General features: G+C 36.3%; 1 protein-coding gene across 18 annotated transcripts in view; it reads right to left on the bottom strand.

The window, feature by feature from the left end:
- Positions 1-14,939, bottom strand: part of NRG1 (neuregulin 1) — a 1,129,346-nt gene that overhangs the window by 43,047 nt on the left and 1,071,360 nt on the right. For 2 of the 18 annotated variants that reach the window (XM_025394186.1, XM_025394181.1), the window contains exon 1: positions 3,158-3,446. The exons of the other annotated variants lie outside the window; for them this stretch is intronic. In XM_025394186.1, the coding sequence (XP_025249971.1) occupies positions 3,158-3,197 (40 nt within the window). In that variant the 5' untranslated portion in view covers positions 3,198-3,446. Of the gene's footprint in view, positions 1-3,157; positions 3,447-14,939 lie in introns of those variants that run through there. 18 annotated transcript variants of the gene reach the window in all.

Genomic DNA, 14,939 nt, shown 5'->3' with positions numbered 1-14,939 from the left:
GGCTTTTGCTAAAAACAACAAAACCAACATTCCACCCCCCCACCCCCAAAATGCAGACACTCCTTATAAAATGTAAACTAACAATAAAAAATAGCAGTGATATAAGCAACATACAGACATACCTCTTCCTTAGAATTTCTGATCTTATGAGATCATCAAAATAAGATGAACAAATATGTTAAAAACTAGAAACAACCCTTTTTTAAAAGGCCTTAAAAATATATCTCCCTGAAATGATTATCCTTGTAATGCTATCCTGAAGCCTCTAGCTCTGACATATTCATTAAAAAAATTCTTAGATCATTACCTGAAATGGGATATTTGACAGCAAACTGATTCTTGGAAGGAAATGAAGTAGCAAGTATCTCATACAGTTATGGATTATTATGCTTAGCACTTTTATCCTTTAGCAGTAGTGAGATCAAAAAATGATCACGAATTGTAAGGCAGCAATGCGCTCCCAGGTGATGCAAAGTGTTAACTGACTGGAAGCAGCTGCTCCAAACCAGCAGCCAAGCACAGGAATAAGCTATAACTGTCAGAAGAACCCAGGATGGAGATGGTGCTATATACACCCTTCAGATTTTCGCCAGGTTTCCTTTTGCTCTCCTTTTTTGAACACAGTGCCCTGACAGTCTTACACAGGCCTATAAATTTTGCAGTGATATTTTTTCTCTGTGCCGTACACACTCAGTATTCCTAAATCAGTTTCCATTTGGTCATTCAACCAGGACATAATGAAACAGACACAAAGGGTCCTATGCCAAACAGAGCAAACAGCATTCTTTCTCGGGGAGGTGGGAGGAGCTGTATTAAAGGTACACTAAAATTTGGAAGATAAAATAAGTTTCAATATATAAAAGATGACCCCCCTCGCAATAGTTGTTCCAGGAAGGAGGTGAAGTAGCTCTCACTCATTCAGTGCTTCCTAAACCTTGTCTCCCTCAGATTTGTGGCTAGTTTTTCACAATTTGGGAGTTATCTTCTAGTGACTACTAAATGAACAGCAATCAGAAACACTACAAAATCTGATGTTACTTTGATGTTTGCCATTTATGTGACCACTTTATCCCAAACACACTTTCTTTGGTATGTCAGCAACTACAGTATTATAAGCAAGAAAGTATAAGGTAAAGCAGTAACTTACTATTAGGTTGGTGCAAAAGTAATTACGGTTTTGGCCATTCCTTTTTAATACCAGAGAATATATTTTGTAGTATTTTACTCTAGACCTGGTCTGTCTTGGCAAAAAAGGTCAGGACAAATGATAATTGCAGGGGAAGCTGGACAGTTCTCTGAAACAGCTGAGAGCTTGGGGACAACTATCATCATTTAGGGGCTCCAAAAATCCTTTACCACACAACAGGACTCCCTCTTTTCTTCACGCCCTCCCTCTTTCTTCCTTCCAGCCTGCCCCTCCCTCCCTTCTTTCTTACCTTCCTTCCTTCTTTCCCTCCTTTCTTATTTCCTTCCTTCCTTCATCACCTCCTTCCACAATCCTTTTTTTTTTTTTTTTTGAGATAGAGTCTAACTCTGTTGCTAGGCTGGAGTGCAGTGGTGCTGTCTTGGCTCACTGCAACCTCTGCCTCCCAGGTTGAAGCAATTCTCCTGCCTCAGCCTCCTGAGTAGCTGGGATTACAGCCACAATCCACCATGCCCGGCTATTTTTTTTTTTTTTGTATTTTTAGTAGAGACGGGGTTTCACCATGTTGGCCAGGATGGTCTCCATCTCTTGGCCTCGTGATCCGCCCGCCTCAGCCTCCCAAATTGCTGGGATTACAGGCGTGAGCCACCGCGCCTGACCCATATTCTTTAGTGACTGTTTATTATGTGCAAGACATAATGATAACAACCAAAATCACTGGGGTTAAAAACTGTTAAGACCATGACCAACTCTCCCTAGAAGAAAACCTTCATAGATAAAATGTAGTGAAATGAACACTGAAGTTGGCTGTGAAGAATCAGGTCCAAGGCACAATTTGCCAATTATTAGCTGTGGGACTTCTCTCTATCTACCTGCCTTAGAATGAGATACCCCAAAATGAGATACCAAAGGGTTGTTGCCAAGTTTATTAAAACACTTTGTCAGTTGCCAACACTCCACACAAATATATGATACTGTTACTATTACTGATGACATAAATATTGAGCAAACAAAAGTAAAAAAAGAAATTCTGTCCAGACTGAAATTTTACATATATAACAAAGCCTCAATAGTTGTTTCTTAGGAAATTATTCTTCTGCAAAATATGAAAAAAGATGGCCTAACTTGGAGTGACAATCACTGAATGATTATAAAGCATTAAGTAAATATCAATAATCTATGTTTAACTTTATCAAAACTACTTGTCAAAAATGTATAACCACTTAATTTCCTTATAAAATAAAATTGAACAATTTAAGAGAAATCAGTATAAATGCATGATTATTTTATCCTTTCAAGATCTACACAATTCTTTAATATTTCTGACTGAATTTCTAAATTACAAGAATTAAACTTACTTACATTATATATTATGTGTTATCATAACAATTTTTTAAAGTATAAAATATTTTAAAATAGTGTCATGTCCATGGTATGTGAAATGTCATATTAACTTTGTTTACAACTTAAGATGTTGGAAATAATACTATTGTCCATTTTGTAAATATGCAGAATAAATAGCTGAGAAATAATCAAGTGTTCTCTGCTTGTTACTAAATATTTTCCCATGGAATCAAACAGTATTTCCTGTAGATGGCTAGGTTTTTTTCTTCTCAAGACAGGCTAAAAAGAAAATAATGCTGTAAAGGATGGCTTGCTTTTCTTGCTTGTTTTAAATGGTGTTTTCCTTATCAGTGAAGGAGACAAAACCAGTAGACCAGGACCATTACACAAATGCAAACTGCTGATAAAAAGCCACTATTCTTCTTTGACAATTAGCAGGAATTAGCATGAGTATACAGTGTATACCCCACAAAGCAATCATTAGATCCTGTTTCCCTTGAATGAATTAGTCCTCACCCACAGCTTTTAGGACAATTCTTTATGAGTTACTTACAGAAAATTAAACTAAATAACTCTACATCATTTGCTTAATAAAATATGCACATTTTAAATATTTGAAAATTAAACTTCTAGTCACTACAAAATTACAGGGTTTTTTTTTAACCTTACCTGTAATATCTTCAATGCTTATGTGTTTAGGAATCTGCATACTTTCCTGCTCTTTGATGTCCAGTTAAAAAATCTGAAATTATTATTCTTGCTCTGAATATAGCTCTTTTGCAATTAGGTATAATGAGCAGACTGAACTCCTACTGGGGAAAAAATGCTGAGATGGCTCCTGAAGATGAAGCTCTGTAGCAGAAGCTGAGTAGAAAGAGCTGTGCCACCTAATGTAGCTTCTCTAAATGCCAAGGGAATGATAGGTGGAGTCATTAGTTTTCCAAAGGAAAGGTTCAGAGTCAGGCTCAGAATCACGGAAGCCTTGTCATTCTGGGTTGGCATTTTTTCCTGAGAAGTCATTTAATCCTTTGCTGAATAGCAAATATGTACTTGAAAAGGAAAGAAAGTGACCAGAGAAGATCAAAGAAACCTGCCTAGAGTTGGAGGTTCCCAGAGCCAATATAGTGACTGGAAGTAACATATCATCTCTCTTGACCTCTCCTTGACTGAACTCTGCTCAAGAAACAAAAAGGGAAGCCAGAAGAATTCTCAGGAGACCACTAATGGAACCAGGACTTTCTAAAGCAGAATTAGGGCATCTAACTCCATGGAACTCAGGACTTAGCTAATACACTGGGAGCACTTAGAGGTTTACAGACTTCCTACAAGGTGACACTCTGTCCAAAGAACAAGTTGACACCAAGGGCCAATGGAGATTAACTGGTTTAACTGATGAACTTGGGCTTTGGCATTGTTCAAACACATATAGAATGGTAGGACTATCAAGGATCTTAGCACATTTTATAGTTTATCCTATATTTTAAAGGAGGATACAGATCATCTCAAAAGAATAGTTTTGCAGTCTTTAATAAAATATCTCTAGCTAAGAATTCACAAAAGTGCACGGGGAAGGCTGTCCAAGGTCACATAAGTGAATTAAAAAATGCTTCCTAAGTGCGTAAGATTCCTCTCTCCCTTACAAGGTCTCTGGGCAGACCCTGATATTATTTCTTCCTATTCAGCAGAATGAAAAGTGACCTTTCGGTGTTTCTCCTCATAAAACAAAATTATAATTTTTGTTGTAACACTGATCTCATTTGTAGCTAAACAGAAAGCAGATTCTAAGTTCCCAGCAGTTGCTGAGCAAATGATTTGGTGTCATTAGACAGTGTTATCCTTAGAAAAATAAGATTGCCAGGAAAGGTTATTTTTCAAACCTACAAGTTGCTGGGTTTTTTTTTCTGTTTTTCAGACAGTGCGTTTTACTCATGACACAGTCTAATCATGCTAAGTCTACTATTTCTTAGGAGAAACATCTCAATGATACAAATACCTTGAAGGATGTCATAGCTTTTCCAAAGAAGAAAAGTATCTTCCCATAGTGGATAATTGACTAAATGGAGTTACAAGAAAGCTACATTTTCTTTTTCACAAAGCCAATAATCTTTTCTTAGCTGAGAATCCAATTCCAGAAACACAGTTCTGCTATATATTTTCTACTAATCACTGACAGTTTTATATGAGTATAAAATTTCCATAGCCGGAGTCCACAAACTTTCAAGCTGTCCCTTGAATCCTTTTCCATCAATACTTAGATTCTAAAGGAGTACAATCTGTCTAGCCTGCAAAGCAAATATCAGCAGGCCATTTGACTGGCTTAATTTGATATATTTATAGATCTCACCAGGCTAAATGTGGAAGGCACACTATACTCTGCATTTTCTACCAGGATCATTTTGGGTGGAAGAAGGTCATGTCAATGTAGAAAATGTTAACCTGTCACTTTCCAAACTAGTCAAGTCTTTCATACCAAACAAAACAAATCAAAACAAAGAGGACTGAATATCCAACAAGAATCAAGGATTCAGTTATTCAACAAGCTACTGAAATTACCATGTGACATTTAATGACATATGTTAATTTATTCATCAACTAAAGCCCATTTAGAAATGAAAGTAGCTGAAAGGTCAAAAGAGAGAAATCATAAGGTAAATTCATTATCTTATTCAACAAATGAAAAAAAAAACATCATGGCACATCAACAAATAAAAGCCATATGGTTATTTCAATGGATAATGAATCAACCTTTGATGAAATTAGAAAGTCAATTTTTATAAAACTATTAGGTATTATCCTTAAAAATCAAACCTGAATTTAATCAAACATCCACATACATGTAACCTACAGGGACTATATTAAGTGGCATCAAGAGGAGATGCAATAAAACCCAGAGAACTTTACAGGACAAATAACCTGGTTTCTTTAAAAAAAGTTAAATGTGCAAAAGGAGACAAAAGGAGCCAGGGCTAGAATCAAACAAAGAGTGAAAAAAGGAGAAAAATTCAAATATCAACACTTAAAAGAGCATTAGGAAATACAGCAACCAATCACAATGGTTGTGAATTTTATTCAGATCCTGATTCAAACAGTTACAAATGTAGGAAATCTGATCATGGATTAGATAATGAATAATAATGTTAAGGGGTTATCATTAATTTTTATGTGTGCCAATTGTGTTATGGCTATATTTAAAAATAGAAGAGTCCTTATCTTTTAGAGATACATACTGAAATATTTATATACTAAATGATAAGATGTCTGGGACTTGCTACAAAATAGTAAGAGAGAAGAGAAATGACAGGGATTAAGATGAAACAAAACTGGTAACTGCTGATGGTTACATGGAGATTCATTAAACAATCCTTTGTATTTTCAGGTTTTTAATATGCATGTTTAAATGGATATTATATATGTACTTGTTTAAATATATGCTTATATTTAAAATGCCAAAATGCAAAAATATAATGATTTTAGGTTTTTCAAAACATGTCTTTGTATTGTAAAACTAGAATAATATTCTGTATCATCTAAGAATATCTGCTTTTAGCTAATAATCTAAATGATCCTTAACAGTGAAACTCTAGAAGAGATTTTCATGAATGTCAAACACAAGTGAAGGATATTGACTAGCAGTACTACTATTCAGCATTGGTCTTAAAGTTCTAACCAATGCAATAAGGCAGGAATTTAAAAATTATGAGATAACTTTAGAAAATGACAAGATAAAATAATCACTATCTGGAGATGATATGGTTGGATACCAGTAGTAACTATCAAGAAAACCCAGGGAAATTATGTGATCATATTCACAGCAGCAACAGAAAATATCAATCAGGTCAGTCAGGCATGAATCTAACAATAAATGTGAGAATGGGAACTATATTAAAAGAGTCATACATTAAGAAGGTGAATTTGGCCTATGGTTGTGGGAGAAGATGGCATTCCACTAAAGGGAAAACCACATAAATGTAGAGGTAAGAAAGTAAATGTCATGTTTGGTGGTGAAAGGCAGCAGTTCAATTTGACTAGGACATAGATTATAAATAAGGAGGTGAAGTTAATGAAGCTATAAAATAATAATGCATTCATACCAGAGAAGCCCTTGATAACCGGGTTGGAACTGATGTTTAATATGTAGGCCATGAAGAGAGTTATGCTTTTGAGTAGGGTCATAATTAATTAAACGAATGGTCTATACTACAGCCTTTGGAAGGGGAAAACATGGAGATGAGACAAGTGAAGGAAGTGAGAGTAGAAGAGGGTTTGAGGATAACAGTGTTTGCAAGAAAATGATGGAAAAAGAATAGGGATCATATTCAGGAAATGACACTGTATTTATATACATTAAAATTTGAGAAGAGCTAACTGTTGGAGTTCCTTTGTATTTCACACCTTGTGCTGCACCTGTTTCTAAGGCATTCAAACTGCTTATCACACATTTTCTCATTACTCTTCAAGCAATCTATGAAACACTCATCATGTTAACAGAGGAACTGAGGCCCATTCTCAATATTCAATACTCATTGGTAAAACTAAAACGTCTGTTACAGCTAAAGTTGTCACTGTGCTTTCCTAATCTCACTAGACTACATGTCTGTTGATATAAAGGATCCCATTAAGATGGACAATACCATAATTGGCTTGAAATGATATGTTTTTTACACAGATGATGAAGGCTGTAATGTGCCTATGAGTTAGAGAAGCATCTTCACTCCAGGAAATGATTTCTGACTAATGTTTTAAACAATCTAAACTTTCAGTACTTTGCAGCAAGGAGCTTCCCTGAAAGTACAGCAAAAAATGGGTTCTAGGATTTAGACAATCTTCCAAGTGTTTCAGGTTTGAGCCAGGCCTCTTTGAACAGTGGCTCTGCAGGCAAAAAGCCTGACTAATATTCCTTAGAATGTCGCACGTGCAGCTTGAAACACGCCTCTCTAAAACCCCAGACTGCACGTTGCTATATACTATTTAGCCAAATTACTGCAGTTCTGTGTTTGTGTGATGGTTGTGGACATAAATAGTTTATGTTTCCACAAACACAACATTTTCCTCACTGAGGCCAAAAATTGCTGCATAGAAAGCAATGAAGCAGTAAAAGTAGGTTTGAGCATATGAATCTTGCTCCACAACACTTGGCTAATTTCAGTCCAGATATTTTCCCACAACTCCCAGGAGTTCCTTGTTCCCAAGTTCGCGATCAGAGTAGCAAAACATCTCTCCTTGTAATACAATGTGTTATTAAATGTATATCTGCCGTTTTTAGGTTTCCAGTGCAAATTCTATAGTAACCAAATAACACATGACAATCTAACTCTTTTAAGTACTCTATGTCATTTCACTCATGACCAATCTGAACAGGAATAAAATCAGGTTTGAAAAAAACATATAATTTTAAGTGCTTTACTTAAAGAAAACAATTTTCTTCTTTTCTTGCCCCCCACCCAACCCCAGGACTAGCTGGTCATAATAGTTGTTATTTCTGTAAAGAAAATACACATTTTAGGTCAGAGAAATAGGCCATGAGGAGGTAGAATTGCTGCAAATTCTGTATCTTTAGCAGAACAGGGCCAAAATGATAAATTAACTTTACATTATGCCTAAAGAAGCCTTCTCTAAAGCCCTGTGCTTTTTCTTTCTTTCTTTCTTTTTTTTTTTTTTTTAAATTTTTGGGGCTCCACATCCAAACCTAAAAAGCACCTGTTTTTCTATTGTTGGCGTTCAACCTAATGTTGTTCAATGGGAAGGAAGCAAACAGGTGTGTGCACTCCTTTTCTACATTACATAATATTAAAAAAATTGGGGTTATGTATCCTGCTGTTATCATCTGGCCTTGCTGCTATGCACACACACACACACACACAGACACACACACACGCATACACACACACACACATCATGCAGTTGTCAGAAAAATCTAATGGAAATCATCTTGGTTATAGTTAAACCAAAAAAGGGCATGTGGAAGAAGATCATAAAAAGTAGAGCAAAGGTCAGGGCCTTATCTCAGCTTGCCTGCCTAAATTCCCGCATCGTCAGACACAAGGAATATTAAGGTCCATACATAGGACCTTAGTTATAATTTATTAGTTTTTTCCTGGTAGCACTGTATCTATCCATGTACATGGGCTAATAAAACACTTCAATCTCCTGGAGCTGTAATAACTCAGAATGACTGAGGTCTTCCCCCTCTTCTTTTAAAACATAAACCATTTTTGTAGGCGCTGCAAGCATGTGTTTAATACAGATCTTTGTTCTTTCCATCCATTACTACAAAGCCACCTAAGAAATCAAAGCATTCAAAACCAAATGCTAGGCTGTGTTCATTCTTCCAATTCAGTTCCTTGTATAGTCAATGTAGTTCCTGGAGAAGAGTCAAAGTCTTCAGTTGAGATTTGCCATTTACTCAAAAGCTTTCAAAAAGTAGAACACTTTGCAATATGAAATATGTGTAGCAGGAATTTGTATTTCTAGTTCAGCTCAAGTAGGCATAGCCAACACCTAGTGAGGCACGTTCTAATTCAATAACCACAGAATCCAGTGACTCCCATAACGGAGAGACATGTGCAGGGGTTACACTTCTGAATCCCACCAAGGGATTCAGAAGTTGACAGATGACAGGCTTGTTGTAGTGATGCCTCTAAGCAGAAAACAAGGCCTTGCCAGGAAAACAAGACTTTGCTAAGAAGAAGAAACAAGACCTCTGATCCTATTCTTTAAAAAGGCCTGATTTAGGCCAGGCACAATGGCTCATGCCTGTAATCCCAGCACTTTGGGAGGCTGAGGCAGGAATATCACAAGGTCAGGAGTTCAAGACCTGCCTGACCAACACTGCAAAACCCCATCTCTACTAAAAATACAAAAATTAGCTGGGTGTGGTGGTGCATGCCTCAGGAGGCTACTCAGCTACTCAGGAGGCTGAGGCAGGAGAATCATTTGAACCAGGGAGGCAGAGGCTGCAGTGAGCTGAGATCGCACCATTGCACTCCAGCCTGGGTGACAGAACAAGACTCCATCTCAAAAAAAAAAAAAAAAAAAAAAAAAAAGCCTGATGTATTCAGGGCTTTTCCCTTAAGAAATCCTTACTTCTGAAAATTTTTGAAATATGGAACACTTTTGTTGAAAGAGTCAGAGACTTTTCTTGGTTTCATACTTTTTCGGTGTGTTAGAACTTCAATCACAGGGATAGCATTGTCTCTCAATAGACATCAGTCACAGGTGGGAGATCTCTTCTGTCTGGAGGCTCCTATCATTTCCTCATGCCTTTCATGCCTAGCATTATACTACAAATGGACCCTTGGATTTTCCTCCAAGTCTGAAAACCTGAGGGAAGTGAGTCATTGCTCTACTGAGGTCACACCAAGTCCTAGGAATACAATGGTGGTAGTTCAAAGGATCTTAGTTCCCAGAGACATGTTATAAAAATTCAGCAATCCAGTTGGGTGTAGTTGCTCACACCTGTAATCCCAGCACTTTCAGAGGCTGAGGCGGGTGGATGGCATGAGCCCAGGAGTTCAAGACCAGCCTGGGCAACATGGTGAGGCCCCATCTCTACAAAAATTTTAAAAATGAGCTGAGCATGGTGGTGCGTGCCTGTGATCCCAGCTACTTGGGAAACTGAGGTCCAGGAGTTCAAGGTTAAAGTGAGCCATGTTTGTGCCACTACACGCCAGCCTGGGCAACAGAGCAAGAGCCTGTCTTAAAAAACATCAGCAATCCTTCATTGGCCCTTCATGCTGCTTATCAAAATCTGTCAGATGGCTACAGGGGTCTATCACAGCCACTGAGTCTGGTCTGAAGCTCATGCTGGGGGAGCTAATACTCTAACTGCCAAAGTACTGTGTGTCCATGTGCTTGAGCTTGTGCATGAATGTGTACGTGTGCATGTGTGCGTTTGTGTGTGTGTGCGCGCGTGCCTGTGATTGTGGGTTTCCTTTCCTTGAAAAATCAAAGTGCATCCTGTCACCCAGTGACTGAAAGGCTGCTTTTTATTCTTTAGTTTTTTTTGTAGAAGAAATGATCTGGAACTGAAGGATTCACTGATAAATAAGCATGTAAGTTACTTTGTGCTTAATTATATCTCATCACTCCTGTTACCAAAGTTCTTTTCCTACAGCCAGGAAAGTGTCCAAGACATCTCATTATTTTTCCCCCATTTGTGTTGTCTAGTTTCTTGTTTGTTTGTTTTCAGTCTAATCAATTGATAGCAGTAGTCCATCTTGAAGCCAAATATAATTTTAAGCAGACTAAACATAAATTGATTCATTAGTTAACAATAGTATTAAAACACATCATCATTCTTTAACATTTAAAAAAATACCATTTTATTCTTTGCTCTATTTAAGCCTTTAAACACCTACTTGGCCATTTTGTTCATTTGTCTGCTTTCATTTTTTGTTTTTGTTTGTATGTTTGTTTTAAAGAACACAACTCCATTTCATTTGTCAATTATTTTCACTGTAAATGACTACTACAAAGGTCAACAAGCAGAACACATGGATGAAACAGAATAGAAATGACAAATGCATTAATAGCATCAAAATATTTCTGCTTGGCGGGGTGTGGTGGCTCATACCTGTAATCCCAGCCCTTTGGGAGACCAAGGTGGGCGGATCACTTGAGGTCATGAGTTCAAGACAAGTTTGCTCAACATGGTGAAACCCTGTCTCTACCAAATACAAAAAAATTAGTTGTGCATGGTGGTGTGTGCCTGCAATCCCCACTACTTGGGAGGCTGAGGCAGGAGAATCGCTTGAACCCAAGAGGCAGAGGTTGCAGTGAGCTGAGATCGCACCACTGCACTCCAGCCTGGGTGACAGAGCGAGACTCTGTCTCAAAACAAAACAAAAAATATATATATATGAATATAATATTATATATATTTGTGTTATAAATATATATTAGATTTTAATTATATACTATATTATATATTATTATATAAATATATTATATATTAATTATATAGTATATTATATATTATATTTATAACATAAATATATTATTATATATATTTATTTAAAAGTTGGAACTAGGCATGGGCAAACCCACAGTAATATCCACAGAAAACAGAAAATTCTGGCCACACTTTTTTTTTTTTTTTAAACTTACTCGAATTATCAGAGAGAAAGTAAACAAAAATATAATCTGATGGTGGATGTATGGGAGAAAAGGAGAGAGCAGGCAGGATTTGGGGTTTGTGAAAATTCAGCATTTCTTAGGATTTAGACAGTGAATTTGAAGTTCAACTCAATTAGGAAGGTCTAGGATGCCAGTTTTGTAAGGTAAATAAGGCGTAATACCCTTCAAGGACTAAAGTTAGATAGTCACAAGATAGTTTACCGAAACCAGAAGGATTGTTGTTGTACAGGGCTGGTTACTTGCCTTAGTTTGTTCCTTCTTTTTGAATGCACCACATTTCTTGGGTCGACAGGCTGGCAGCTGTTGCAATTTATGGTAAAGTCTAGCTTCAAATCCTGATGGGAAGCTGGAGTTTCCTATATAGGACTATCGTAACAGCAATATGGCAACAAAGGAACTTCGTTGATAAGTCTAATGAAATTTTATCTGTTAAGTGGGGTATGTAATCTATGTTGCTGGAATCACTTTCGAGAGACAGGTACACTAAGTATATACACAAAGGTCGAAAGAGAAAAGATGACTGAGCTGGGAATTGAGTCACGTGGTCTTTTGATTTGTGGGACCAGGGCTTCAGGCTCAACATAACAAAGCTGACCACTTTCACAACTCTGACAGAGGAGTCATGAATGATCCAAGAGATAAGAGATATAGCTGAATTAATAAAACTTCGGCTGTATTTTACAAGCTCTGTGACTAGGCATAGCATGAGGTCAGTACAAAGTTCCAACCATGCTTAGATCAGAGAACCACTAGAGCAGAGGTCCAGACAGAAGAAATCCATCACTATCATAGTAATGGTAAGAAATATCAGGCGTGGCACCAAAACCTTAACCATAACTACCCTAAAAATCATCAGGAGGATTTCAGAATCAAAATAACAAAAAGGACATACCCTCAGTGCTTAGCTAAACTCTATGACTTAATAAGGTAAAAATGAATATTTGAAGTTAGATGAGAAGTCATCATTTTAACGAGGTTGACATGGATCTGTACCAATTCCAAAGACAGAATTTTTATGTGTAGCACTTCTAATTTTCCAGGCATAATTTATGATAAGAGACAAGTTCCTTAAAAATTATTTAAAGATTGAATAACATGCGCCATTGCTGCCAAATAGGAAGAGACATACTAAATTACCCTTCACTTCTCACTTGCTCCCTACTTACTCCTTTTACTAAAAAATAAAAATAAAAAAATAAAAAAATAAAAAAGGTACCAAATATGCCTGCTTACCATTACATGTAAGGCTACTAGACTCTTTATAGGCAATTTCCATAAAACACAGCATCCAAAATGGAAAAATGGAAATTAACTTTGAAAGTAAAGAAAGGCATAACAAATTTAATTGGATTATCATCGTTACCTGTGATAAACACTTTTCTGTCCCAGAAGCATAAAAATTGGAGAGGCTATCCGGATTCCTTCACATACTAGAACTGATGTCTAGAAAATACTGTTTAGGATATGGTTTCTATAAAGTGCAGAGAGACTGAACCATCAAAGTCATTATTGACTCAAGGAGAAAAGTATAAGGAAAAGGGCCATGTCAGACTTATTACCTATGTAGATTCACCCTGCCATCCATTATCCAACTTACTGGGTGTGAAATGTTAAAAGTAGAACTAAGATTCTGGGATTACCATTCTGTTAGTTTTCTTATTATTGAAGAAATAAATGTACTAATTCTTAATAGTCATATTTCTAAAATAAGTCATCACCAACTATATTTCAATACAGCTGAGAGTAAAACATCACAAAGCACTTTAAATGTGCTCACAACTATCATTTCTACTGGACATGCTATTTATCATGTTCTGGTTACAATTTATCATGTTCTGGTTACATGTTCTGGTTACAGGTGATCTTCAAGGTAGGTCACAAGGGAAGAACCAGAGAAATGAGAAGCAAAGAAAGAAGACATTTTGTAATTGCAAAAGTGGAGGTGTGCTCTGGATAGCATGTTTTGTTCTTAAACATCTTCTTTCCTCCTTATAGCATAACAACTTCATAGCATAACATTATAGCATAACTCGATAGTGTAACAATAATTTTTTATAGTAATCTTGGCTTTTGAAGTAGAAATCATATTCACCACGGCCAGTAGGTGTCTGCCATTGATAATGTTAGCTAGGCATTGTAAAGATATATCTTTTGCTTCTCTTCTTTCTGGTTCCCTTTTTTGGAGGAGAAATGAATGCAGATAAAATCAAGAGTTATCTGTATAGTAAAGCATGAAACTTCTTAGCTAAGACAAGATAAACTGACATTCATTAAATATCCACTATGTGCCAGACATTCCAGCATCTTAACACTTTTAGTCCTTACAATAATCCTAAGAAATAGGGGACACTTTCTCTTTCTCAAAGTTGAAAACAAACAAACAAACTGAGGCTGAAAAAAGATAAATGGCATGCCTTTGTTCTCAAAATAATAAAGAGGAATTCCAAGGCAGGTTACTTGCTAGGCCTATAATACAGCCACTGAAATATCCTGCCCTGTCATGCCTTTTTCATTCCAGAACTATAAATGTCACCTTGTAGTTAAAAACAAACAAACAAACGAGGCCATTAGAGAAGCCATATTCTACATCTGAATATTTCTCTATGTTTGCAAACCATATTGTCAGAGAATGAGACTTAAAATATTACTTTTAGGTTGTGCATTCTTAGCAGGAGGCCCATGTGAGTCAAATTGATGCATTTTAGTCTTCACTCATGGAAAATGTTCAGTCTCCATTATCTAGCTTTCTGTTGTCTGTTTCAGTTTATCTATCTATCTATCTATCTATCTATCTATCTATCTATCTATCTATCATCTATCTAGTTTTCTAGTTGTCTGTTGTCTTATAGTTTTCATTAAGCTTTCCTAAACACTAGAAAACTAAACTTATCTTGAATAGTTAGACTAAATTATAATAGGAAAGTTATCAGAAATTCAATGATGTGACCACGTAGCGCCAGAGTGTTATAAGGGATTCTATTTAACCTCCACTCAGATGATCATCATTTTCCTTTTAAAAAATATGTCTTAAAAACAACTTAATTTTCATTTCATAATGATTGTAGTTAGAAAAAAAATACATACTTTACTTTTTTATGAGACCAAAGAGAAATGCATATGCATACAAATGCACATACAAATATAAATATGCTGAGTTATAAACATCATCAGGGAGTTATGGCAATAGGAACTATTCCAAATGCAATGCTGAATTTAGTTATGATGCCTGTGCAATATTTAATATTTGCATAAGATCTCTGATTGACCCCAATGCAAAATTAATACCATTAGATCCTTTAAAAGCTGATTGTATACA

Source organism: Theropithecus gelada, chromosome 8 (assembly GCF_003255815.1).
Source record: "Theropithecus gelada isolate Dixy chromosome 8, Tgel_1.0, whole genome shotgun sequence".
Taxonomy (NCBI): domain Eukaryota; kingdom Metazoa; phylum Chordata; class Mammalia; order Primates; family Cercopithecidae; genus Theropithecus; species Theropithecus gelada.
The sequence above is the reverse complement of the archived record's forward strand: the minus strand, read 5'-3'. Positions and strand labels throughout refer to the sequence as shown.